Genomic DNA, 25,684 nt, shown 5'->3' on the forward strand with positions numbered 1-25,684 from the left:
TAGTCCCTCAGGAAGAAAAATAAATGGACTTCATTCAAACTAAGGATAATAGGAGAAAATATGCTCTCATGAAAGTCCTAGTCTCGAGCAAGAGAAAAGTAGGATGATAAAGAAAAAAAAAGAGTTTAAGATTTGGAACCTGATGGTGTGGGTTCAGTTTCTCATTCTAGCACTTTCTACCCCAGGCAAATTCATTAACTAGTGACCTTCACTTTGCTTTTCTGTAAAAAGATGTGATGGATAATACCTGTTGTTATACACACCTACCCATCTACCTGCCTCATTAGAGGTCCCCTTAGCATTGAAATATGTAAAAGAACCTTAAAACCAAATATGATATACAAATACTAGTTGTTATGGCAACAACTTATCAGTGTACAAAATATGATTCTGTGAAGCTATGTTTCCTATACAGTACCTAGCATAATAGGCATTCACTAAATGAGAATATGCTTTCCTTCTCCCTCAGCTTTTCTTTCAAGGCTGCTTCTGTCCCATATGTCCCCAGTTACCACTAGGATTTTCTCCTCTTCTGCACGCTTTGGTTCATTGATGCTTAATTATTCTTCCTTCATGTACAGGCTTAGAGAGGCAGCTGGTCCCCAGCCAACGTCAGTAACCCCCTTCTTAGTTTGGACATCTGATTATATGCAAATTCTTGTTTTAAATTTCTGTGTGATTAGAACATACGTGGGTAGATACTAGTTTTATATCCTGTAATAACTTGTTTATAGCTGTGGAATCTATTGGGGTGCAAATATTTATAGTTTTGTGAATAACAACGTGTATCGTATTCGTTTTACAAACAACTTTAATTCAGCACTCTACTTTTTATTGATGTGTTTTTTCACAAAATAACATTAAGCAATTATTTACAATTTTTTAAAATAACAGTACTTAAAATTTATTTAGTACTCACCGTGTGTCAAGGCTTCAGAGAAATAAAATTATTTAGTCTTCACTACCCTGTGAGATATTATTTACCCATTTTACAGATAGGGGAAAACAAACCATAGAAAGGGGATCAGGAGGCAGGATGTCATCACAGACATGCAGGGCCTCTTTCCAGAATGCCTGGGTTAATTCTACTTCCCCTATTATTATCTGCGCATTCATAGATAAATTAGTTATTCTTAATGTGCTTTAGTTTTCTCATCTATAAAGTGAGGAAATAATAACATATCCCTCATAATGTTATGAGAATTGAACACTGTCTTTCCCCCAAATGGCATTTTAGGTTCTCTGAACTATTTCAAAAGTCTGTCTGATTTATTTTTTCTTTATCTCCATCATTAGCAGTAGCATTTCCAATGATATAGTTCTCCCAGACAAAGTGCTATTTGGTGATTTGCTGCCTTACGTTTCAGCATTCAGTGAACATCATGGAATCCGAGACAAGCTCCATCATATTAATTTTTAGAGCCTAAGGAACTTTAGTGTCCCTCTGAGAAAGTGACTTCAAACGAAATCCAGTTTTCAAATTTATTTCATTTTAGCTAAAACTATAACAAGCACTTTCAGCACACTCAAAGTGTTAAGTCCCAAGTGGCAAGCTTATACTGTACACATTATTTTTTTTATTATAGCTTTACTTGGTTTGAATGTTCGTTTCCTTTTCCAAGCTCTTAGATGCATTGAACAGCTAAAGATAGAACATAAAGTTCTTTTATTGCTCGTGAAATTGCCCTGGCTTGAAGTCAGAAACAACTTTATCAAAATTCTAAGAATAAGCTCAATCAAATGTTGCATGTGATTTCAGTCCCTTTAAAAGAGTCTTTGTCATTGAGAAAATGAGCTGGATAAATATTGATTGTTTTTCTGAACCACGTTGCCCCATTTCCAGAGCCCGCAGTAACTCAGTCTGCTCTCATGTGTCCTAACAGGCACCAGCATATTCACGGTCTATGAGGCTGCGTCCCAGGAAGGCTGGGTGTTCCTCATGTACAGAGCCATTGACAGCTTCCCGCGATGGCGGTCCTACTTCTACTTCATCACGCTCATCTTCTTCCTGGCCTGGCTTGTGAAGGTACCACCAAAACTCGTCCTAATAAAATCTGTGTTTTGCAGCTGTTTCTGCAGATCTCTTGTTTGTTTTCTGTTACCCTCCACTTCCTCATCCCCAGTCTTTAGTAAACGTGGTTTGGGATCTTTCTTTCAGAATGTTTTCATCGCTGTCATCATCGAAACATTTGCAGAGATCAGGGTACAGTTTCAACAGATGTGGGGATCGAGGAGCAGTACGACGTCAACGGCCACCACCCAGGTACCGACCGTTTTGGGGGCTGATGTCCTTTCCCACTAGAACATGGACATATCCGGTCTCACCCTCAGTGGACTTGAGAGAACTTAGGAAAGCTCTCTGAGAAAGACCTTCTAGGTCACAACCAACGGAGGGAGCTCTTCAGAAATGCTGGGGCAAGGGCGAAAGCCCAGACCAACCAGATCAGCTTTTCTGGGTGATAGGGGGGATTTGATATAAAACCAAGATTGTCCCCACATTTACTATATACTTTCGATTTGATTTGGCCATTTTAAGTCTTCAGAAGGCTTGCAGATAAAAATGGAAACTGTAGAATTTCCCATTTTTGTAAGTATTTATTCATGTAATTGAAAACCAATATAATGGCTTGTATATGTAGGATTAGAATTATTTGGGGAATGGAAAGTTTATTTCATTCAGAAATAAATGGTTCCATGTTGGAACCAGTCCCAACATGGCAAATTATGAAGAAGATCCCATAATGCCTACTTGTGATTTTTTAGGAATCACTACATATTCAGTAGGACGCTCTTATGCTCCCAAGAAACTGGGAGTGTCCTAGAATTTAATTATAGGTAACAGGGCAGTTATTACATAGAGGGACACTTTTGGTTTGGTTTTGTGTGCGTTTTGAGGGGAGGGTTCTGTTTTTGTGTTTAGAAAGAGGAAGGGAAGGTCTATATATCTTAGTCTAGTTTGAATCTTTATAAAAGAGAGAGAAAAAAATGCCTGAATCAAGAATGGAATGATTTTAATTCTTGTGACTATTATTTTAATATTCATTTTTAAGAGAAATTTTATATAACTTTGTAAGTAGTTTAATATGACTTTTAAATAGTGGCCTGTGGACAAAGGTATTTGTGAAAGATCCAAGGTAAAAATTTTACTTCGAAAACCTTCAAATTGAACTTTTATTAACTATATGCTAAAAATGCTGTTAACCTTGCTGATATTTGAAAAAGCTCTATGCAGCATCTTTATGGTGTTGTGAAAGTTTAAATCATCTGGCGAACTCATAATGAATGAAATAGTATTAATATTATTCAGTTTTGGCAAGCAACTATTCAAAATTTCATGAAAAATTTTTTAAAGTTATGTAAGTTATGCCACAGATGACATTTGTAAAAAAAAAAAAAAAAAACACATCTAGTTTTTATTTCTTCTGTCATCCCCTCTAGTGAAGTGTGAGAAATAATAAAGTTCCAGGTCCATTCTGGCATGTCCTTTAAGTCAGGTGACAACCTCTGGAAGGTGTGTTTTCTGCTATAGACATTGAGAACCGAATGGAACGTAGATCTATGAACTCGGCACAGAATTTACATTCCGTGTTCCTGAGAAATGACCTAAAATATCCTTAAAACCACCTCATGCTTATTAAGTAACTCTTATTGATAAAGCCACAGCTGGAAAAGTAGTGTTTGCAAGCTCCACCAAATCAGCCCGCAGTTCTAACAGAAAGTGAAATGTGAAGGGGACATTCAGCAAACGTGCAAAATGGTTTTGATGCAAAATTATACTTAATCAGGAGGAATAAGTAGGTAATTCAGAGGTAATGCGTCTAGGTATTCAGCAGAGGTAATCACACCGAGATCGTGAAACACCTTCATTAAGAAAAATGCTGTGGCTGAGGACCCGGTTGCTAGGCAACCGGAGCTCCCGCCGCAGCCTCGGTGGGCTCGCTCTCCGGCTGCCTGGCAACAGGCCCCGCCCAGCGCCTCGCCAGCCACTCGGCGAGTGGCCCAGGGGCTTTTGTGTCTGAGGAAAGGAGCGGGAGCATCATTTCCTGAGACGCTGTTACACCTGTGACATCTGACAGACCGCTGGGCGCCAGAGCCTCTCCTTGAATAGTTTAAAACACCAAGGCAGTAGTTTCTAATTGTAGTAAAACAAGTAGGCCTGGAGGAAATAAAACAAAAGATGGTGATCGTATTGCAGAGCACACAGCTTTTCAGAAACGGCGACGCTTCTCGCCAGTCTTCAGCATGGGGAGCGTTTGCAGCTGTGCTGTGTTAAGTCAGCCTCACCGAAGAGCCAAGGGGGTCCCCAGGCTTCGTGGACTTGTTGGTGTCTTGGCGTCCATTGACTTTTCCAAGAAGGCTGTGTGTTTAGAGAGAAAATTACACATATTAACAGGATAAGGGACGGGCTTTCTGATGTCTCAGGAAGTTTAAGAGGAATTGGCTCTCATAGGGACTGTTCGGAGGCAGAAGAGAACCAGTGCTGAGAACTGGGCATTTTTTTTGTTATTATTATGTTTTTTAATAACAAAGCAACCTGCCTTCGACCCACAGCATCCAAACACATTGCAGAAAAAAAAATTAATGCCAAAGGAGCAGTGGGAACCGTAATACAACATGTAACAGGAAAACAAAGAGAAAATGAAGTGGAAAATTTCAGAGTAGTAATCATTCATTTGCCTGAGCTCTGATGGGGACCATGGCTTTCGTACCTGCATAATTATTAGCCATGGGTCACTGTTGCACATGCTCAGTTAGCTGTTGGATTCAAGGCCAAGAGACTCATTCTTCTGTGATTCGTCAGTCCACAGTAGGTCTACCCGTGCCACACGTGCACAGGGATATCGCCCCCGAGCTGGATGTTGGGAGGCACAGACGTGCTAGTAGAAAACGTCCTGGACTTGGCATCTCTTTAGCCCAGACCTTTATTCTCACTCCTCAGATGCTTCCCTGCAGACATCTGTCACCAGTCATGTGGCCTTCCCATCTATTCATCCATGGTGGGGATGAGCTAATTTCACCTGCCTGGAGAAGGACTAAAAGAACTGTTCGACTTTAGGGCTATACAGTCTGCATTTCTGTTGTGTGTGCTGATAAGAGACTTAAGGCAGGCTCTGGAAATCAATATGTATTGAACTGTATATTAATAATACTAATTATGGTCCACTAGGGTCAGGTTGAGGGATATAGAGGGGACAATTGGCTGCTCAGGACCTGAACCCCAAGGATTCCTGGCTTTGAATATCCTGTTGTCTACCTCACATTACTGTTACACTAACCAATCTAAATGTTGGCTTATAATTCTGGGTACTGAGGAGAAATTGGACATCGAACACGTCTGCATTGCCTTCACTTCGTTTTATACAAAGAAGTGACCTTGAGAGAACACTTTTTCCTAACAATTAAATTGACTCATTTGATTTTGGGTCAACTGGAAAAAAATAATTTAACAGAGAAAATGAGTCTGCTACTGATCAAAGCAAATATATGCCCCAGGGATCCTTTGTGCCATGATAAGAGAGTAGAAGATGCATGTACAGAAGATTTTTAGCTAGTGACTGACAGGATTGCTTTTGTCTTTGCTCCTTAAAAGGAGACACCCAGAATTCTCACAGGAACTTTAAAAGGTTTGCATTTCAACCAATGTATGAATTCTCAGATTGAGCCTATTCATGGAGAGGTGCTGGACCCTACCACTAAGAGCGCCTTTCAAAATTCAATCTAAAGGGAAACAGAATCCTGTACCTAGCACCTGAGAAAAACAATTTGTAATTGGTGTCTTGGGTCAAAGAATCTTTGAGCAAATATGCACCTCCATTTTGTCATTTAAAAATATTTAGTTGGTTTATATGGACAGACAGTGGCTACACTTGCGGTAAGCACAGCATAATGTAAAAATAAATCAGGATAATTCTTCATGGAATAATTAAACAGGGCATATGTGTAACAGTATTTTGTAGCATGTCCTATAGTAGGTGCTCTCTGTATATGTTGGAAAGTGTGAAATAAGTGGCACACTTGGCGAAGAGCCCCCAGTGCAGTCTTTGAAAAGTATTGATTCTAGGACACATGAACATCTGATACACCATTTTTCTGAATGGATCTTTGTAGGTTGGCATTGTTAGGAATTCTCAGGTTAACCATTAAAAAAATGTTTTCTAATAAAAAAAACATATTAAGGTCTATGAATTTTGGCAGTTTTCCTTCACCATCTCACTTATTTCATAGAGGGCAAGTGTTCTTTCTGCAAATCATCTACTCCCTCTACTCCCAGGAATCTTAGGCATGGGATCTTTGCATTATCTCATATTTCCATCAATAATTATCCTTTTGAACACAGACTTATGTGAGGGCTTGAATAAGTATGGCAAAGAAAATATTTACTTATGTGTGTGAAACTGTGGTCTTGGACAGGAATAAACCTAGCTTATCGTTAGTGCCTTGGAAAAATAAATATCCTTAATTCCACCTTATCTCACTACCAACCACACCCCTCCCCCTCCACACACAAAAGGAATTGGAAAGAAAATATACTAGCGGGAAAATACGTATAAGTGGGAACTATCTTCCAGTTGGGTGTAATATTGATAGACGACTAATTTTGGAGGGAGTAGAGTATGCAGTAAGATGGGCATCCAACAATCCAGCTATCCAATCCAGTGACTATCAGATTTTGGTGTCCTGTATCATTCTGAATTTCATCACTTATGTATTTTAAGACACAAGAAACTACTTTTGCCTTCATAAATATGTACATAAAATTTTTGCTGAACAGATTAATTTGGCCCTGTTAAAATAATTTCACAGCATCTACCAAGTGATATGTCATTCTTTCACCATTAAAATAACCAGTCTCCTCCCCTGTGCCACATGCACACTTCTGCTATTTCTCCCGAGAATATTTTTCTGTTGGCTCAGTGAGGAATGTCCACTAAATAGAGATAAAAATTCACCACTCCCAGTCAAAAACACACCAGACATAAAGCTTTGGAATTCTAATTTGTATTTCCCTCCCTAGGTCTAATATGTAATAATCAATCACCAATATCATAGAGATAAAATATCTCCTTTCAAGTCTCATTGAGAAGACTATTTGGGCAATTATATGCAAAGCACGTGTGAAGCAGAAAGGACCTGATGCATGGGAAATACTCAATAAATGCAGGCTAGCGATGGCCATTGTTCTTGTTATGATTATTATTCACTTAAGTTTTCGGTGTTCCAATGAACATAATTGGAGTGACTCATGTTCTAAATATAAATCCATAAAAAGACAAATCTTTGATAACATGAAAACTGTAGAAGTTGGAGACATAAAGTAGGAGTTCGCAATGTTCTGTATTAAGTGCCTCTGACTCATCTCCCTCTTTGTCTTGAAGATGTTTCATGAAGACGCTGCTGGTGGCTGGCAGCTGGTAGCTGTGGATGTCAACAAGCCCCAGGGACGCGCCCCAGCCTGTCTCCAGGTGCTGTACATACCGTTTTTTTAAAACTCACCCAGCAAAATGGTCTGTGACTTCTATTTTGTACAAGGAGTCCAAGTCCTCTGCTCTCCAAACTGTAGATCTGCCTGAGTTTATGGTCCTGGAGTGAGGGACAGTAGTTGACTCCATTCTGCATTCTCAGGACTTACCATATATATATATGTATATATTATATATATACATTATATATGTATATATTATATATATACATTAAAAATAATATATGTGTATATATATATACATATATATATTTTTGATATGCAGTAAGGATTTGGTCAATTTCAAGTGAATGAAGGCACACAAGTAATAATAGCGTGCCAACAGTATCAAATCAGAGAAGAATTTTGTTGTCATGTTGGATGTTATGAAAGAATTCTTCTACAAAGGCCTGAATTACTTAAGGGAGGGAAGGCACAATCACAATTCACTTGAATACCTTACCAAGTACCTGGGAAGGAATATCTTTAAGAGGTAGTCTGTTTGGCATCTGCAAGATATCTGAGCAATGTGACATAACAGAGCTGCTTCCTTAACAGGTGTACCTGCGGCCAACACAAGGCTCTCGCATTGCACATGGGCCCCAAGGTTCCGGGAAGTGATCAGTGGATGTCCCATTGGGTTTCAGGCCTGTGCACTCTTTGGGCTGCCCTGGGCTCTACTTAAAGCCCAATAACCTCCTCCTTTGCGTTGGTGGACTGCCTGGCACCTTCTCTTGCTTTGTTCTCCCACCCTGCCCCTAAATATCAATAATCCTCATTCAAAACCATGTCACCTTTCCAAAAGCAGCATCTCTACCACCCCCACAGCATTATCACTCTGTCCATTTCGCTGCTCTTTAAGGGTGAAAGGTCAAGCCACGCCATTGTAGGGACTGAGAACTGACTCTTCCTCCTGGAGAATTTTATTTTCTTCACTCTGGTTTTCAGTTACAAATCCTCTTCTCACAAGGGGCTGATTTTATAGTTCTTTAAGCCCCTCCCCCAAATTCGGAAAGGCTTTGTTACATGCTCATTGTGCATTTCAAGGATTAATGCATGAGAAGCAAAATATTGTACTCTGAACCATTACTGGGGGCTACATTTAGAAAGCCTTTTAATCATGGGGTGGTGAGTTTGCATCAGTTTAAAGAAAGGAGAGGGAAGAGGAAGAGTTTACAAGGAATGTTGATGATATCTAATATTATCATGTGGCTCTGCCTGTTGCATACTGAATGGTGACAGTGCTAATAGTCAACTTCTACAACTCCCTCTAGCATTGTCATTGCTACTGACAGTAATAACAATGACAGCAATTGTAGCTTCTTGCCTAAATGCACCTTCACTTACTCAGTAATCCATCAGCTGAAATTTGTTGAAGCTAAGAGAGTCCCGAACAAGAAAAGCACAGCCCCTCCCCTCGGGGAGCTTACTGAAGGGTACTTCGGGGTGGGTGGAGAAAAAACCAGCTTCGAACTAGCAATCACAAGAGTAATGAGGATTTTAAAGAAGCAACGCGGGATGCTGTGGGAATATACATGTTGGAGTCCTCCTTTGGAGTCAGGGAAGGCCCTCACTTGGTACAGCCCAGTGATGGGGAAAGACCAGTATGTTCCCCCCACCTTCGTAGACGAGGAAGTGGAGATCCAGAGGGCCTGGGTGACCTCTAAAAGTTGCACCTCAGTCAGATGGAGAAGCCGGGACCTACACCTGGGTTTCTGGTTCCTAGTTTCATGCTTTATCCAGTGGAAAAAACGTGCCGAGGAAACATAAGTTTGTAATAGAAATAATGAGGCCGGCTGTGAATACCAAATCAGAGTCTGACGGGGGCCCTGAAGACATTGCTTAAAAGGTTTTAAAGGGTGCCTGGGTGGCTCAGTTGGTTAAGGGTCTGCCTCCAGCTCAGGTCATGATCCTGGGGTCCTGGGATTGAGCCCCACATGGAGCTCCCGGCTCAATGGGGAGTCTGTTTCTCTCTCTCCCTTTGACCCTACCCCTGTTTATGCTCTCAATCTCTCTCAAATGAATAAATAAAATATATCTTTAATAAATGTATTAATGCTTGTGAATAGATGCCTCAAGGTTGCCATCTGGAATTAGAAGGCAAGTTAGCCTCTTGATCACAGAGATTTGCAATGGCAAGCGATAAATGGCCAGCAGAGCGTAATGAGGGGACAGAACTATACAGCGGTATAGGAAAATGAAGGTCGGTGGAGAGGTGGTAGATGTTAGGCTAGAATTATATCAATGTGGCTTCCAAGAGATCTGCATATTAGACATGTTGGTGAATACGGTGGCATGCTTGATAACTTTTATGACTGATGATACATATGGTTTGAAAGGGTGAAGAAAGGTGAAGAAAGGCTGGCATTTCAGTACAAAGGAAGTTCCGTTCAACTCAGCTTTACATGTTTGGTCCTAAATCAAGCTTTCCAGAAGAGTCGATGTGAACGAGTCCAGATGCAAAGTGGGATGGCCAAGGGATCGACCCGTTTGTAGTGAGCATGAGCTGTGAATAGAGAGTTCATTTCCATATCTGAGGGAAAAATTGATTAATCACTCATTAATTAGTTAAAAGCAAAAGAAAAGAAGTGAAGAAAAAATATTTAAAATAAAATGGCCATGGAATACTTGTTGGCTTTTGTTAATGATTAATGCTGTCTAAAGCTAGGTAACAAGGAAATTTTCATCTGAATCATTCACTCACTCCTGTCTGGAACTATAATGACCTCTCATCCTCAAAAACAAACAGTACAATATATCACTTCTTTTTATTTTTAAAATGGGCAAAATGTGACATTACATTATCCTAAAACATATAGTAAAGTAAAGAAATAACATTAAAAAATAAGTATTTGCTTAAATTCCTTCCGACTTCTCCTCCCTCACCCCCTTCCAGAGGAGGCCTGGAGGTTAACAGTAAAAGCCAGTTTCTCTGAGACCCATTACTCCTGCATTTACTCTGTATGTCTCTTATAAAACAGCAGTTCTGCTTCCAGGAGGCACTGTCATTTTTCTGTGTTTCTTCTTTCTAGAACACTCTCCTGTCCCACTCAGTTCAGCTCAGGAGTCTGACTTCCTTAAGGAAGTCTTCCTCACCCTCAAAGAACAGATCAGCTCCACCACCATCCCAAGCTTTTCTTTTGTGTTCATCGTAATTTTCATCAAATAAATTAAAAGGGTATAATTCGTTATTTAAAGTCCGTGTCTCCAACCAGAGGAAACTCGATGGCAGTGGGGACCACAGCATTTGTAGTCACTGCCAGAACTATTCCTGACACAGGGACTCCGTTGGTGTTTACCAAACAGGAGAAAAAACAAGTGAAAGAAGGACGTAGACCCTTCTTGGCTTGCGCAAGAACTCATTCGTCTTCTCACTTAGTAGAAGCTCTGTTCTCTTGTTGTAGGGAGCCAGAAATTGAGTGGATGATGGCACTGACACTATTTCTCTACAAGCATTTATTTCTAAGTCTAAAACAAGCAGTACCTTGAGATTTGTTAGTAGAAAGTTCCCATCAAAGTTGGATGACGTTGGATGCTTTTGTCAGACTGTCTCTCCTCTCACATGTTGGCAGAGGCTCGACGGGACCTAACCATGACTTCTGTTATTTCCCACGCCTTCCTGAATTCTTTTTAACTTCTTCAGCATGAGAAATAAATAGGGAAGAATTTAGAAATGTAGACTTAGTAGTAACATAGTTGAAAAGAATGAAAACCAATTCCTATCTCAACCAAAAAAAGTCGAATTTATTGGAATGAAGCATATGAACAGCTATAATTATATTGACTTAGTAATTTGGCCATCACAGAAAAGTGAGGTAGGAATAAATATTTGCGACTTGGTAATGTGGTCATCCAGAGTCCCCATCTGAGTATTAAAGGATCTGTTGATTTTGTCCTGAGAGTGGAACTTTGTTTTAAAATTTGACCCCATCGGGGTGCCTGGGTGGCTCAATGGGTTAAAGCCTCTGCCTTTGGCTCAGGTCATGATCCCAGGGTCCTGGGATTGAGCCCCACATCAGGTTCTCTGCTCAGCAGGAAGCCTGCTTCCCTTCCTCTCTCTGCCTGCCTCTCTGCCTACTTGTGATCTCTGTCAAATAAATAAATAAAATATTAAAAAATAAAATAAAATAAAACAAAATAAAATTTGACCCCAAGTTTAAAACAGAATATTTTATCCAAAAACCCATATATCCTACCGCTCGGATAAAATAGGTAGCCCATGAACTAAGTTACCATAATATAACTCTCGTTCACAAAGATGGTATAGTAGTAAGTCGTGCATGAGTTTCAATTATTCAGAGATAGTCTTTCCATACATTTTATGTTTTCAAAATTTCAAAATTTTAATCCCACCAACTCAACGTCAATGGAGACTGGCTTGAGTGCCTTTCTGAGTGAAGGACATTTAAAAGTCACCTCTGCCCTTGCTTCAGGTGACTTTGCTTTGGATTTGCTTACTCTCTTCATTGGTATTCTTTCTTATATTTTTACTTTCTATTCTGTTTTCTGTATCCTAATCTCTTTTATTGGTGTGAACATCTGCATGTCTTTCCTGCCAACCACAAGTAATTAAGTATTTTAATAAAATAAGATAGATTGATGTGGCTTAATCTTCCCTACTACAGTTAAACTACATATATGGTGGGACCGATGCTTCTGTGATTCTGAGTGTTTGATGTATAATTGTTTCTCTCTCTGTATGTATGCATGTATCTAAAATATATATATTATATATTGTATATGTATTCCTGCAACGTAAAAATATATATGCATGTATATATGGATATGTGTATATTTTTTTTACCTTGCAGCAATAAAACTATTGAGATTTTATGTATTCCCTTGGGCAGTGATAGGATCTGAGCAATGAGATTAGTTTTTTTTTTATTGTTTCCTGCTTTTCCTGTTTTTATTGTTTCCTGTTTCCTTCCACACACATATTTTTCCTCATGCCCAATGTTGCAATCATGGTGGTATCTCTGCTTCCTCTTTGCATATATTGATTTTGTAGCGTTCAAATGAGTTAGGAAACTCAGAGATCTTCTTGCTCTTCTACATAATAATATGCTCTGTAGAGCCAGTGGTAGAAGCAAAAAATAGGCACCTTTGGTCTGTAACTAGAAACTCTACAAATTCTACTCTGTGTTCCGAGACACAGATTTTAAGTGTAATCACAGCTATATGATTTTAACCATATCGGGAGTTGTACACAGTCATGCAGGGGAAGCATTCAATTTGGCACCCCTAGTGTGGTCTTTTCTGTTTTCATAATAAATGAAAGTGCATATGCCTTTAAATGTAGTTACAAAACCACAAGTTCAGAGCAAGACCTGCTAGGCTATGGGTGGTCAGCTCTGTGGTAACACTTGAAATTTTTAGTTGATTAACTTCATGTTAACTTCATTAACTTAATTTTGCTAGGGCATTTTTCATGGTTAGCCAGTTACTAATGAAATTCATACCACATCTACTAAGGAACTTAGCCACGGGAGATCTATGCCGTTCCTTATAAATTCATTCCTAACTTAAGGACAAATAAACAAACCTTCTAGAGCCCCTGAAACACCCCTTCTCCCCACCTCTGTCCTGCCTAGAATGTCTTTCTGCCTCTTTCCTCTACTTCCCTGAGCACTGCTGGTAAGTTCATCATCTGGGGTCCCACCCCTTCCTGCCATTCGTCCTTATTAAGGGAACAAGATGGCTGCACGTGACAAGGACAAGACGAGCCAAGCCCTAGACCTGGTTTCCTTTTCTTTTTATGCTATAGCTGCCTCCAGCACATGACCCCTGACTCCCTCACCTCTCGCCCCTGCCTCCCCAGCTTCAGACTTCCTTACTGCACTCCGTGAGCTAACGCCCAGCACAGCATTGTTCCAGAGGGAGAATAAATCACCATACTGCAGCCTCTTAGAGGGTAGGCTCTGGAGACAGGCGTATTTCAGCTCTGCTATTAATTAGTGAGACCTTGGGCATATTGCTGTGAAATAGGGATGGCGCCTCCTTCCTCAGCTGTGAGGATTAAGAATTTACGTCCCACTCAAGAATTGTTTGGTTGCAAGGAACAGATCTTACGCTCACAGGGGGAGCATTTGCATGTAGTCCGACCTGCCAGAAGGCTATGCTTTCTTTGTTTTTCTCTCACTCTCTGTGGGAAGACACATAATTTTTCATCTCTGTTTCTGTCCGTGCATCTGCCTCTGTTTTTCTCCTTGAAGGCTGGCTTTATTCTGTTTCCTTCACAGTGCCCAAATGTGGCTGTTTGCCACTGAGTTTGGTGACCTGTCATTCAAGAGCGCTAAAGAGACTCACCAAGGAAGCATCCAAAGATGGGTGTGAGGCTGGAAGACTATAGTTTATAGCAGGCCACCCAAATGGGAGCTGGGCTAGGGAGGGCTGGTCATGGGAATGGAATGGAAGAAGCAAGTCCGCTTGAGTGAAGTATTCCCTTCAGTTACAGTAGGAACCCAAAGTAATTTTCCCTTCTTAATCCCTTCTGAAGACCATGCCTGGTCTCTGTCTACAGGAGCCACTGCTCAACACCCTGGGGAGCTTCATGGAGCAGGTGGACAAGGGATGTAACTTTTTGTCCATATGAGTAGTGGGACTTGACCTTGGGAGTTACTACTCAGGGGCCGGTTCCTTATTAAACTTTGAAGGCTTGCAGGGCTTGAGAACTCTTTTAAGGGCCAAGTAGACCATTATGGTCTGACCCGAAGTTCAAAGCAACCCTGTATGGGGAGAGTTTCTTTGAAGAAATACCACCTACTTTCCTTGTATTTATAAGTGAATAATTTGTCAGTTAGAGCCACTTCCCAATATACACTTCAGTCCCTTTCTTGCGTTAAAAAGATTATGAAACAATGTGGAGACACAGATGGGAAGAATACCTCTGTAGCCACTGTCGGAAATGATCACAGCTCACACCGACGGGCCACTCCCTGCGTGTCAGCGGTGGGTTCTCGGTGCTCGCTGATGTCACGCTCACAACAGGGCCACTGACGCAGGGGCTCTCATGACCTCTGTGGAACAAATGAGGCACAGAAAGCTGAAGTAATTTTGTGCAGGTCACATAGCTGGTGACTGACTGGGGACTGTCCCCTGCAGGCTACCTCATATTTTCAACCACTTCATTTCCACACCGTGTATCGTCCTCCTCCAACAGACCCCAGTTTGTTTGTCATCCAGTCATTTATCTACCTAATGATGGACACAAGGCTGGTTTTTATTGTTTTGCTCTTTTTTTTTTTTTAGTATTATTTATTTATCTATTTTAGAGAGACAGAGAGAGAGGGCACAAGCAGGGAAGAGGAACGGGGGGGGGGGGGAGGAGCAGGGAGTAGAGAGGGGGAGTAGAAAAGGGAGCAGCAGAGGCAGAGGGAAAAGCAGGTTCCCCACTGAGCAGGGAGCCTGACATGGGACTCAGTCCCAGGACCCTGGGATCATGACCTGAGCTGAAGGCCAATGTTTAACCAATTGAGCCACCCTGGCTTCCCTCCCCTATTGTTTCTATTGCCCACATTCTAGGCCACCCCCGTCCCTGCCTTTTTGTGCACATGGGTGAGAAGGTTTTGAGTGTCTATAGTTAAGAGAGCACTTGCTGGAGGAGAGAAACAGCCTTAGGCTCTCTGAGACATTGCCCCACGGCTCCCCAGAATCTCATGCACTTTTTACTCCTAGCAGCAACCTGTAAAATTTCTCAGCATTTCACATCCTTGCCCACAATGATGTTATCAGACTTTTACCCCCGACGGTGTGAAGAGACAACATTCAATTTAGATCTGCCTGATTACAATCTGTGAAAGTCACGAATTTTCTGTATAGATTCGTAGGCCACTTATATTTTTTGTAGATCGCTTATTCATTCTGTAGATTCTGTTGTTTTTTTCCAAATGATTTTCAGAAATTCTGTGCAATTCTAAGGGGCCTGTCCCTCTGTCTAACTGAGAAGACACTGAGGTAGTAGAGAGCTACATCTGAAATTTCAGTGCTTGGTATCGGGATCCACGCTTTACTCCTCGCCCCTCTTCAGGCAGTCCCGCAGCTCTGTTAGGCAGCTTTACCGGCACCACGTAGAAAGTGTCTTTGGTGTGTCCTTCATTGTGCATCTCAGAAAAGGCAAAAGTTATAGTTGACTCTTTTCACATCAGCCACTTACTTAGCTGTTTAAACTACATTTTAGCCTAAGCAACAGCTGCACGAAGAGGTTGCTCTAATGCATGATAAAAAGTTCTGTTAAACGGGAACCTTGGTCCCCAGCAGCTGCTGTGACAAGCCATTTCCTTCCTGCCTCTCAGGTAGGAGTTTTCATCCCTTGACAGTCTGACAGATGTGGCTGCTCCGTTGAGCCATCTTCCCAAACACACGCAGTGATCTATTACTGCGAAGAAAGTCACTGACAAGAAAATGAAAGTGTGCACAAGACCCGACATGCTCGAGTCCCGTGTCTTTCTGTGGCTTCGTGCGCCTCCGTCTGTAAAGAACAGAGATAATAGGCTCTTACCATAAGTGGGTCAAATGGTGGCAAAATTATTACTCTAGTGTTTTTAATGCTTTCTGAGAACATTTCCACAGAAGGCAAAGATTGGGGGAGGTGGACTGTGCAATATGTGTATTTCAAGTGATGAAGCGACATCCGAGGCAATTCGCAGACGTCTGTCTTATTAATGAGCCTTCCCAGGAACCAGCAGACAATCTCAGGAATTGACTGAACCCAGGAGAATTTCGCTTCCATCCTCTGCTGTGCTTACAGACCGAAGTGACGAGATGGTGTGGCTCAGCTGGGACTGGCCCAGGAGAACCAGGGATGATCTGCTAAATCTCCCAGAGCCTCAGTTTGCTGACTTAAAAAATGGGGATAAGGACATTCTCTCAGGGATTTGTAAGGATTAGAAACAATGCGCATAAAATGTCTAATGCAGTGTGTGGGATGCAGTGGTCACAAGGTTGGGGAAACGACTGTCATTACAGTGAGCACACGCTTCCCACTGCCGCCTGCCTCAGAGTACTGTGTCTGTCCAGGAAACCTGTGCTCGTGCACTCCTGTAATCCGACCTCCCCGCCTGGCTCCAGACCTGTTTCTGCATCTCAGGACTGTCCCAAAGAGTCCAACAGACATACACCCATTTGTTCTCCTGAGCCCATTGCCTCTCTCATCTTGAGAAACCAAACACACCTCTCCCTGACCCATTCCCACATAGGAACCGGACTTTTCCTGCCTCATCGTCCTCCCCAGATCAGACTGGTCAGCAATTCTGTCATGAATTCAGTCTTTTCTGTTTCTTTGAATCATCCCCCCACCCCTACCCCTGTCTAATACCCCTGTCTTCCAAGTCAGGTCAAACAAAACTTCCTCAGTACAGTGAGTGATCTCTGACACCGCAACTCAGTTTGTTAACTTTCTTCTCTACTTCTAGTTCCTTCCATCATAGCTTTCACACAATAAGCATTTGGCAAATGTATGGGGGATTATATGTGAGTGTACACATACACGCGCTTTCGTGTGCAGAACTACACCACCTCACACACAGCAGACACAAATTCTCACCCTCCCATTACACAGGTGCTGGTGACACCTGTCCCAGACCGTGGTGTGTGCGCACACACTCTGGTCTTCAGTCTCTAACAGCAGAACATAAAATGACTGGCTCGGAGAAAGAGTTTTGGGGGAAGAAAAGGAAAAAAAAGTCTTCTATAAGAACCTGGATTGGGAATTAAAACCAGAAAGATAAAATAGTTAGAACCGAAACAGCACAAACAAAAGGTATAAGAAGATAATTGAAAGAGACCTATTATAGTCTCGAAACCAGTTATGGTTAAATTAACTAAAAAGAGGTGCTGATTGTAACTTGTCTATTTTAAACATTTTATATTTTATATATATGTGTATATATATATATATTTTAAATATATATTCTACATATTTATATATACAAATAGAATATATATATGCCTCAGATAATTATATTTAGAATAGAGACCAGACATAATAAAATTAATACTATTTTTATTTATTTATCTATCTTCTATTGATTAAATGGTCTTGAGTCTTTGATTATGGGGCCTCACTGGAAGAAAGAAATATTCAGAACATCTTAAAATAATTTATGTTTCAGATTATCCCAAACTAACTTCCTATATTGTTGTATGTTTTCATCTTCCAGTTTGAATAAGTCCCATGACGCCTCGATATTTATATTAATCAGGAGATATTTGCCAACCTATGCCAGGCATTCATAATACAGTCTTTGGAGACAAATTTCCATCAAATATTTGTTACATTATCACCTTAGGAAAAAAATGAAGGATACGTTGTTCTTCTTCTGAGTCTTGATTTCTGGGGTTAAATATGCAGCCAGTCTTCAGCCAAGGTTTTAGACTGCTCTGTATTTATCTCAGTGTTCAGCACAATCAGTGCCATTGAAGGGGTTGGAGGAGCCGTGTGACGCCCTCCATGCCCTACGGCTGATGACAGGTTTGGACAGAATAAAATAAAAAAGTGTCATTTCATAGTCAATATAGTTCTTGCCTATTTTTTCAATCCCTCAAATTTGTTTTTCTCACTTGCCTCAATAATTTAAGAATCTCAAAATGAATCTCCCACTTCAAGATACAATAGAGTCAAAAATTCTTGTTTAACTCTGCATTCATCAAATGTAACAACCGACGTCCTTCATTGTGTCAGATCTAAAATTTGTTGAAAATGACTGCTATTTAATCTCATTTTCAAATTTATGAATTCCCTCTTGAATTTAAAACAAAAGTGTTATGTTCACTTGTCCACCATTTAATACTAAAAATAAAAATAACATATACAAGTATATTTGAAGTGATTCTACATAGACATTTTAATTAGCTATGGGAATGTCCATTGAAGTGCCCATAGACCTTAAAATCATCATAGTTTATGGGTCCCCTGTCTAGCAGCCTTGTTGGGGACCTTCCTAACTTCTCACTGAAGTATACATGAAGACAAATTCACAACAATACCGATGACTAAGACGAAGAAAGCACCTTTTGTCAAAATCTGGTGGGATTAACTGGAAACACTATGGGCTGTGGAAAGCTAGTGAGAAGGCAAAAAACGTTAGCACCTGCAGTCTGGCATTTCACTTATAATTGACTTAAGTCCAAATCAGATGACCTGAGGAAGGGACAGTCACTGAGGGAGTCTTATTGCTGGAATGCATGCAGTGGCCTCATCGACCAGTCATCACTCTGGGTCCTGTTGTGCCCAAGGCTGAATGGTGCAGCTCCTTGGAATACATACATAGAAGGCTATAGAACTTGAGGGGTACCCAGGTGGCTCAGTCGGTTAAGCGTCCTACTCGTGATTTTGGCTGAGGTCATGATCTCAAGGTTGTGAGATCAAGGCCCACACTGGGCTATGTGTTGGGCATGAAGCCTGTTTAAGATTCTCTCTCTCCCTCTCCCTCTGCCCCCCCATCTCTCTCTCTCTCTTTCTCTCTCTCTCTGTCTCTCTCTTAAAAAAAAATTACTTGAACTTAAATGTTCTAATTTGTTTTAATTAATTCCCATTAACACATCTAAAAAATAGGATCAAGAGTGAGAGGGTTTGTGTGAGTGCCCTTGACATTATGTCGTGATGGGTCTCTAAGTATCAGAATGGGGTGATACTTGTGTCATCCAGCCTAGAGTAACAAGGAGGTGCTAGAGAGCTGAGGCAGCTGGCCCTGGGCCAGTGGTGTGCTCGCAAATGTTTAAGATGTTTAATAACCATCTTGAAATGGGAGAGTCCTGACTGGTAACATTTATTAATTTCCATGGTGTTCCCACTATGGCCAATTTCAAGTTAACAACATGACATTGAGCATGAAGTTGGGGAAAGATGTACACAATTGCAGCTCCAGCATACCACACGTCGGGCTGTATTCCCCAACCACCTTCAATCAGAGATGGCATATATACACACACACACACACACACACACACACACACACCCATATATGTATTCTATACATATAGAATATATATATATATATGTATGGGTGTGTGTGTGTATTTATATATATATATTTATTTATATTTATATTTATATATAGTAAAATTTTTTATAATCCCATCTGAAGCACCTAATTTCCAAAGTCACTATGGAGGGGAAGAGAGAAATAGCTTGGAGAAGGCACACCCTTTCTTCATTGTCCCATTCAAAATGATACATCACTTCCATTCCACTCTGGTGATGAGAACCACTCTTCCTGCCCCATTTTGAGGTTAACAGGCTAAGTATTGTCATTAAGCTCTGTGCCTAGGGTGAGGAAACAGGCTTGGGGGGTGTATTGTCAAACAAGCCACCCCTAAAACTTAACAGCTTGTAAAACAGACACTCATTTTTACTCACAAGTTTGTGGCTCAGCTGATCTCAGTGGGGTGCATCTTGTATCTACAGTCAGCCAGCATCCCTGGCTAGCTTATCAGCTAGCATCTCTGCTTCTGGGGCATGGCTGATGTGCAGGGTACAGGAGATGATGGGGCCCGTGGGCACCATGTGGCAAGCCTGCCTGGAATGTCGATGTGAGGTATCAGGAGTTGCAAGAATAAGTCTCAACCCCCAACTATTTTCGGAGTCTCTGTTCACATTAGCTCTGCTATTGTCTTGCTACCAAAACAAGTCATGGGACTAAGTCAAGAGTCAGAGTAGGGTGCACTGCTGAGGCCCTGGAGACAGGGAGGTACATTCCACTTCCGGCTCTGTCACATGAGCTAGAAGAAGTGTGAGTCACTGACTTGTTAGCATTATAGTTGGTCCTTCTTAGTGGCATTTCTTTTCCACTGAGCATACACTTACTTTTCATTAAAATCGAATACCCAACTTTTGTAGCAACATGGACGGGACTGGAAGAGATTATGCTGAGTGAAATAAGTCAAGCAGAGAGAGTCAATTATCATATGGTTTCACTTATTTGTGGAGCATAACAAAAAGCATGGAAGACATGGGGAGTTAGAGAGAAGGGGGTTGGGGTAAATTGAAAGGGGAGGTGAATCATGAGAGACTATGGACTCTGAAAAACAATCTGAGGGGTTTGAAGTGGCGGGGGGGTGGGAGGTCGGGGTACCAGGTGGTGGGTATTATAGAGGACACAGATTGCATGGAGCACTGGGTGTGGTGAAAAATAATGATACTGTTATGCTGAAAATAAATAAATGAAAAAAAATCGAATTTGTCTTACACAGTGGAGTCAGCATTGAAAAATATTCGTAACAGTAATATTTGCCTGGCAATTTATGATTTAACTTCTAACCTTACTATTACAGAGTAGAGTGAAAGATAGGCAGGCTCATGCTGACCAAGAGATGAAAGTGTCTTACTAACCTCCTCTTCCTTCTTTCTACAATTTGACTTCCATCTTTGGGAAGTCCCCCCAGCTTGCCATCCAGAAAAGAGAACAACCCAGTCAGGGCTTGACTGACTCACAGATATCATAGACTTTCAGTACTTTTTACGGAAGTCACTTGGGATTTCTCCAGGGGCAGACGCATGGGAAAGGCAGAGTTTCTAAGGACATCTACTGGTTCTGTTTTTAAATCTTGTTATAAAGGTATTTGCTTTTTTAAACAGTTCTCTATATCAGACAGCATTATTTTATATATCGATTATAGAAGTAACATACCCAAATGTCTTCTAAATACGGGAAGAGAAAAATGCCCCACTTGCTCATGAGAGATGTATTTTAGGTTTTATGTACTTGGTCTTTTACATTATGCTCTTGTTCTTATGCTCATGGCTCTGTACCCGTAAGATGGTTTCTGAGGATATTATCATGTAATTGCATTGTTCCAAATATGTTTCTTTTGAGGTCTAATTAAAACAGTTTTTAGTACATGGCTGATAACAATGTACAATGCATGCAATTTGTTTACCAGGGTAGGATATTTTATTCTTTCAAGCAGCAATTTAAAGAAAGACTTGATTTCTGAGCTGCTATACTATTCATTATCTTAATTTATCCTCATTGTGGCCTCCAAGGCCACAGTTTTGATGAATGTTTGCTTGCAGAGTCTTCAGAATCTTTAAGGTACTCTTTTATAGGCAAAATTACTGAACAAATTAATAGACAAAGCTCCTATGAAGCACTCAAGCTAAAATTGGGATGGCATAAGACTTCCCTAAAAGTTTATACACTTTCATGGTCCTTCTCAAGATTGGTTATCTCTTTGGTTTGATTTCTTGCGTGGTACCTTCTTACATTCCCCACAAGCAACTGATTCTATCTCTACCTTTAAATGCTTAGAGTGCTTTCAAATACAGTAAGAGTGCAAGATGCTGGCTATGGGCTAGACTCTATGCCAAATAGTCTCATTTATATTCCCGTTACCACCTAGAGATGTAGGTGCTCTCACATTCATTTCTCTTGTGCGAACACTAAGTCACAAGAGGTTAAGTTCAAGATTTGAACTCAGCTCAGCCTGTCTTCAAAACTGACACTTTTTTCCCCACCCTGGAGATGGTACCCCCTTCTGTAAGAAACGGGTCATCTTCATATTTCAAATACAAGGCTCTTAAACTTGTTCCCTCTATTTAATCACAAACACTTAGCAAAGGAGCTGCTGTTCTTTCTTCTTTAATACACAGAGCAGCATCAGAGGCATTTTGACTGCCTGTTAGAAGGTAAGAGGGCACCAACTTTGGACTCAAAATATCTGAGGCTAGTTTCTAACTCTATGAGTTTACAAGTCTACTTATCCTTACCCTGTACTTTCTTCAGTTGTGAAAGAGGATCACAAAACAGCTAGCTATCACACGGGGCTGTTGATTAAATGAGATCTTCACATCAGCATGCAACATGCTTGGGGAAACTTGCCACAAACCAAGCACTCAAATGGTGGTCCTGTTTTGATAATACATCTTGGTGTCAATTTGAATTGAGTGAGGATCCCCGTCCGTATTTGGTGAAGACTTCACAGTCTCTTGGGAACATTCCTTTCATGGTTAGTTACTCGGAACTAACATAAAGAAAAGCAACATTTCTCGTTCTTCTGCTTGAAGTGGGACTCAGTGTCATGCTACAGATCCATTGTCTCATTACACGTTCTGAAACAAAGTTAAGCTGTAAACCTTGGTTGCCATAATGGGTTTACATTTGGGGTAATGAAGTTTACAGAGACCCCTGCTGGCATATCACCTTGGGTGAAGCCCTTTGGGGAGGTAGAATTTCCTAGTGCTGACGCTCTGTACAGTCAGGTTTCAGAGGAGACGACTGAACTGGTGTATGCCAAAATCACAAACAGTATTTGTATCAGATTCCTATTCTGCTGTAACACATTACCGCAAACTGACAGACTTACAACAACATATTATTTATAGTTCTGTAGGTCAGAACTCCAAAATGAGTTTCAGCTCATTAAAATGAAGGTCTCGGGAAGACTGCATTAGTTCTGGAGGTTAGGGAAGACACAGTTTTCTTGCCTTTTCCAGATTCTAGACACGACCTGACTTCACGAAAGAGTCTATGATGGGGTCTTCATAAAACTCACCCAAATGATTAAAAAGCCAATGCATACTTTGGTCTTTGGGAACCTGGTATAGGTGGGTTTTAATCTTGGAGTTGGAGAGTGGGGGAAGGTAAGCATTCATTTTGTGATGGCCTAGCCAAACATATTACCATAATATCCAGCAAGTACTGCTCTATTCCACTCAGTGACTACAGACTTTCAGAGTCATGAAATTGTGAATTTGTGAAAAAATTTATAGGTCACCTAGTTTAAACTGCTACTCAAGGAGTGTCCCCTGCAATAGAACCTCTCACACTTTTAATACACACATTAATTATCGGTAACCTTGTTAAAAATGCAGATTCTGATTCAGGAGGTCTGGGATAGGACCTGAGAACCTGAATTTCTTTCTTTTTTTTTTTTTTGTTAATATACAATGTATTATTTGTTTCAGGGGTACAGGCCTGTGATTCATCAGTCTTACACAATACACAGCGCTCACCGCAACACATACCCACCGAGAGTCCATCACCCAATTACCACATCCCTCCTACCCCCTCCACTCCAGCAACCCTCAGTTTGTTTCCCGAGATGAAGAATCTCTTATGCTTTGCATTTCTAATATGCTCCCAGGAAACTCATGGTCCAAGGACCACACATTGGCTAGTAAACTTCTTGAGCATTCCTGACAGATACTATTGCCTTGGGGATGGTTCTGTTACAGTCTTTCCTTTGTATTTTGGTAATTCCAACTGTCACACACAATTGTTTTTTTCTTGGATCAAAGCCAAACTAAAAATACATGCAAAATTTGTCTGATTAAACCAAAATAACATTGCAATTGAAGGGAACCTTTAAAAGTTGAATATATATGCAGGATTCAAAGAGTTTTATGTTATGTAGAGAAATATATACATATATGTATAAATACATACACACACATGCATATGTGTGTTTATAGGTGTGTGTGTGTGTGTATATATATATATATATATATATATATATATATATCATATCCGTGTTAAATGATTCTGAAAAATCTCAAGTTATATATTTTGTGGAACTGACTCAACTTTAACATTTCTCTTTACATTAATTTTTATGAAAAAATAAAAAATCAAAGGGTGTAAATTTGTACTGCACTATAGATCCAAGCATGAGTCTAACTGTAATGTTTCTAGCCTTCTGTTTAATTAAGGAAACCGACAGCCAGCCAACATCCGTTGGATTGAATTGAGCTGACATGGACCGTGTCACTAGCTCTCACTTCAAAGCCAGAGTTACTGGCTCTAATGTTCAGATTTAGCTACTGCACATACTGATCACCTTAATTCTTATTTAATATTTGAAAGTTATTACTTTGGAGAAAGTCGGCTAAGCAGTAGTGATTATAGTGTATCAAAATCCATTGTAAGTGATTATTTTAATGACTCTGTACCAACAGGGACACGTAGACATTCAGACAAAAAACAACCTAATTATAATGACAGCACCAAAGTGAAGCTGTGACAGTTACAAAACCAATTTAAAAGTTTTTTTGACAGCCATGGCTAAAAGCTTTGTTTGGATCTTTCAGTAATAACAGTTTACTTAAGACACAAATCCACAGCTAAGGAAAATAGAAAGAGAGAGTTGTGGCTTTTCTGTCATGCAGATAAAGAAAAACTCAGTTGAAATGTTTTTAATAGAACATTATGTGGAAAAGAGTATAGAAAGGGAATAATAGTTATGGAAGGCGACTCTCAGAATTCAAGAGAGGCCAAATAACAATACAAATTCTAATGAGAATAGAAACATGCCGACTGATTTGCTTATCAGGGTTATGAAGGTCAGTAGTTCCTGTGAGGAATTGATGTGCCTTTAAATATGTCAGTTGGCAGTCCTGGAATTTGATTTCGTATCACCCGTAAAATAAAGTCAGAGGCACATGGATGTAATGCTTCCACAGCCACAGTGACAAAGACCCTTACTAAGTATCTACTTTTCTGATAACTCTGACATCTCTCAAATTATTAAATCTTATCACTTTTATTTATCTCCCTTGGTCCTGGACTCCATCAAATATAAGACATAATTGATTCTTTGACCTTGGGCAGTTACCTTGCCATTCTTGGACGGGGGAAAAAATGCCTGGATTCACAAAATTGCACTTATTTTTATTGCAAAGTTTTATAGAACATTTAATATGCAAGCCCTGCTCTAAGTGCTTTACAAATATTGACTCATTTAAAATGGTAAAAACTTTTGGAGGGGCCACTGTTATTTCTGCTTTACTGATGAGGAAGACAGAAGCTCAGAGAGGCTTAGCTAGCTTACCCAGGGTCGCAGACCTTGGATGTGGTCGAATCTCTGCTCCATGCAGTTTGGTTCTGAGCCCATGTCCTTAGTGACAAGTGTGGGGTATTGACGGCCGTGCGAAGTCACATGATAACGCTTATGGGCGCATAAGACAGCAGCTCAGAGGAGGCAGCCCTGTTTCTCTTTTCCCATCCCCAGGTTCTGCTTTAGTTAGGTGATTTTCGTTGCAACAATTGAAGCGTTCTCAGGTCAGATCACATGTAAGGATCCATGCCCCCACATGCCAAGAAGAAACAAGACCTCCGCACGTGGCAGCGTTAGTCTCCGGGCATCCCTTGATGCCAAAGGGTAGGACTTAGTGGTTTGTTGTTACACACTCAGGTGCTTTCCATAAGCCAGCTTCTCTCTCCTTTTTTGGCGAGGCCTTCAGCCTGTCCTCTCTCCTTTTATATATTGTCTACCCCACCATGAAAGGAC

At 40.6% G+C, this 25,684-nt stretch overlaps 1 protein-coding gene and 1 long non-coding RNA gene across 4 annotated transcripts in view; one reads left to right on the top strand and one right to left on the bottom strand.

Moving 5' to 3' along the window:
* NALCN (sodium leak channel, non-selective) overlaps positions 1–25,684 on the top strand; it is a 313,018-nt gene that overhangs the window by 106,263 nt on the left and 181,071 nt on the right. For all 3 annotated transcript variants that reach the window (XM_032314978.1, XM_032314979.1, XM_032314980.1), the window contains 3 exons: positions 1,884–2,026; positions 2,159–2,263; positions 7,377–7,463. In XM_032314978.1, the coding sequence (XP_032170869.1) occupies positions 1,884–2,026; positions 2,159–2,263; positions 7,377–7,463 (335 nt within the window). The remainder of the gene's footprint in view (positions 1–1,883; positions 2,027–2,158; positions 2,264–7,376; positions 7,464–25,684) is intronic.
* Positions 10,950–25,684, bottom strand: part of LOC116574280 — a 45,203-nt gene continuing 30,468 nt past the window's right edge. The window contains exons 3-4 of the long non-coding RNA XR_004279187.1: positions 14,347–14,478; positions 10,950–11,096 (exon numbers count right to left, since the gene is read on the bottom strand). This is a non-coding gene — a long non-coding RNA (uncharacterized LOC116574280). The remainder of the gene's footprint in view (positions 11,097–14,346; positions 14,479–25,684) is intronic.

The sequence above is a fragment of the Mustela erminea genome, chromosome 15, assembly GCF_009829155.1.
Source record: "Mustela erminea isolate mMusErm1 chromosome 15, mMusErm1.Pri, whole genome shotgun sequence".
In the NCBI taxonomy this organism is placed as follows: Eukaryota; Metazoa; Chordata; class Mammalia; order Carnivora; family Mustelidae; genus Mustela; species Mustela erminea.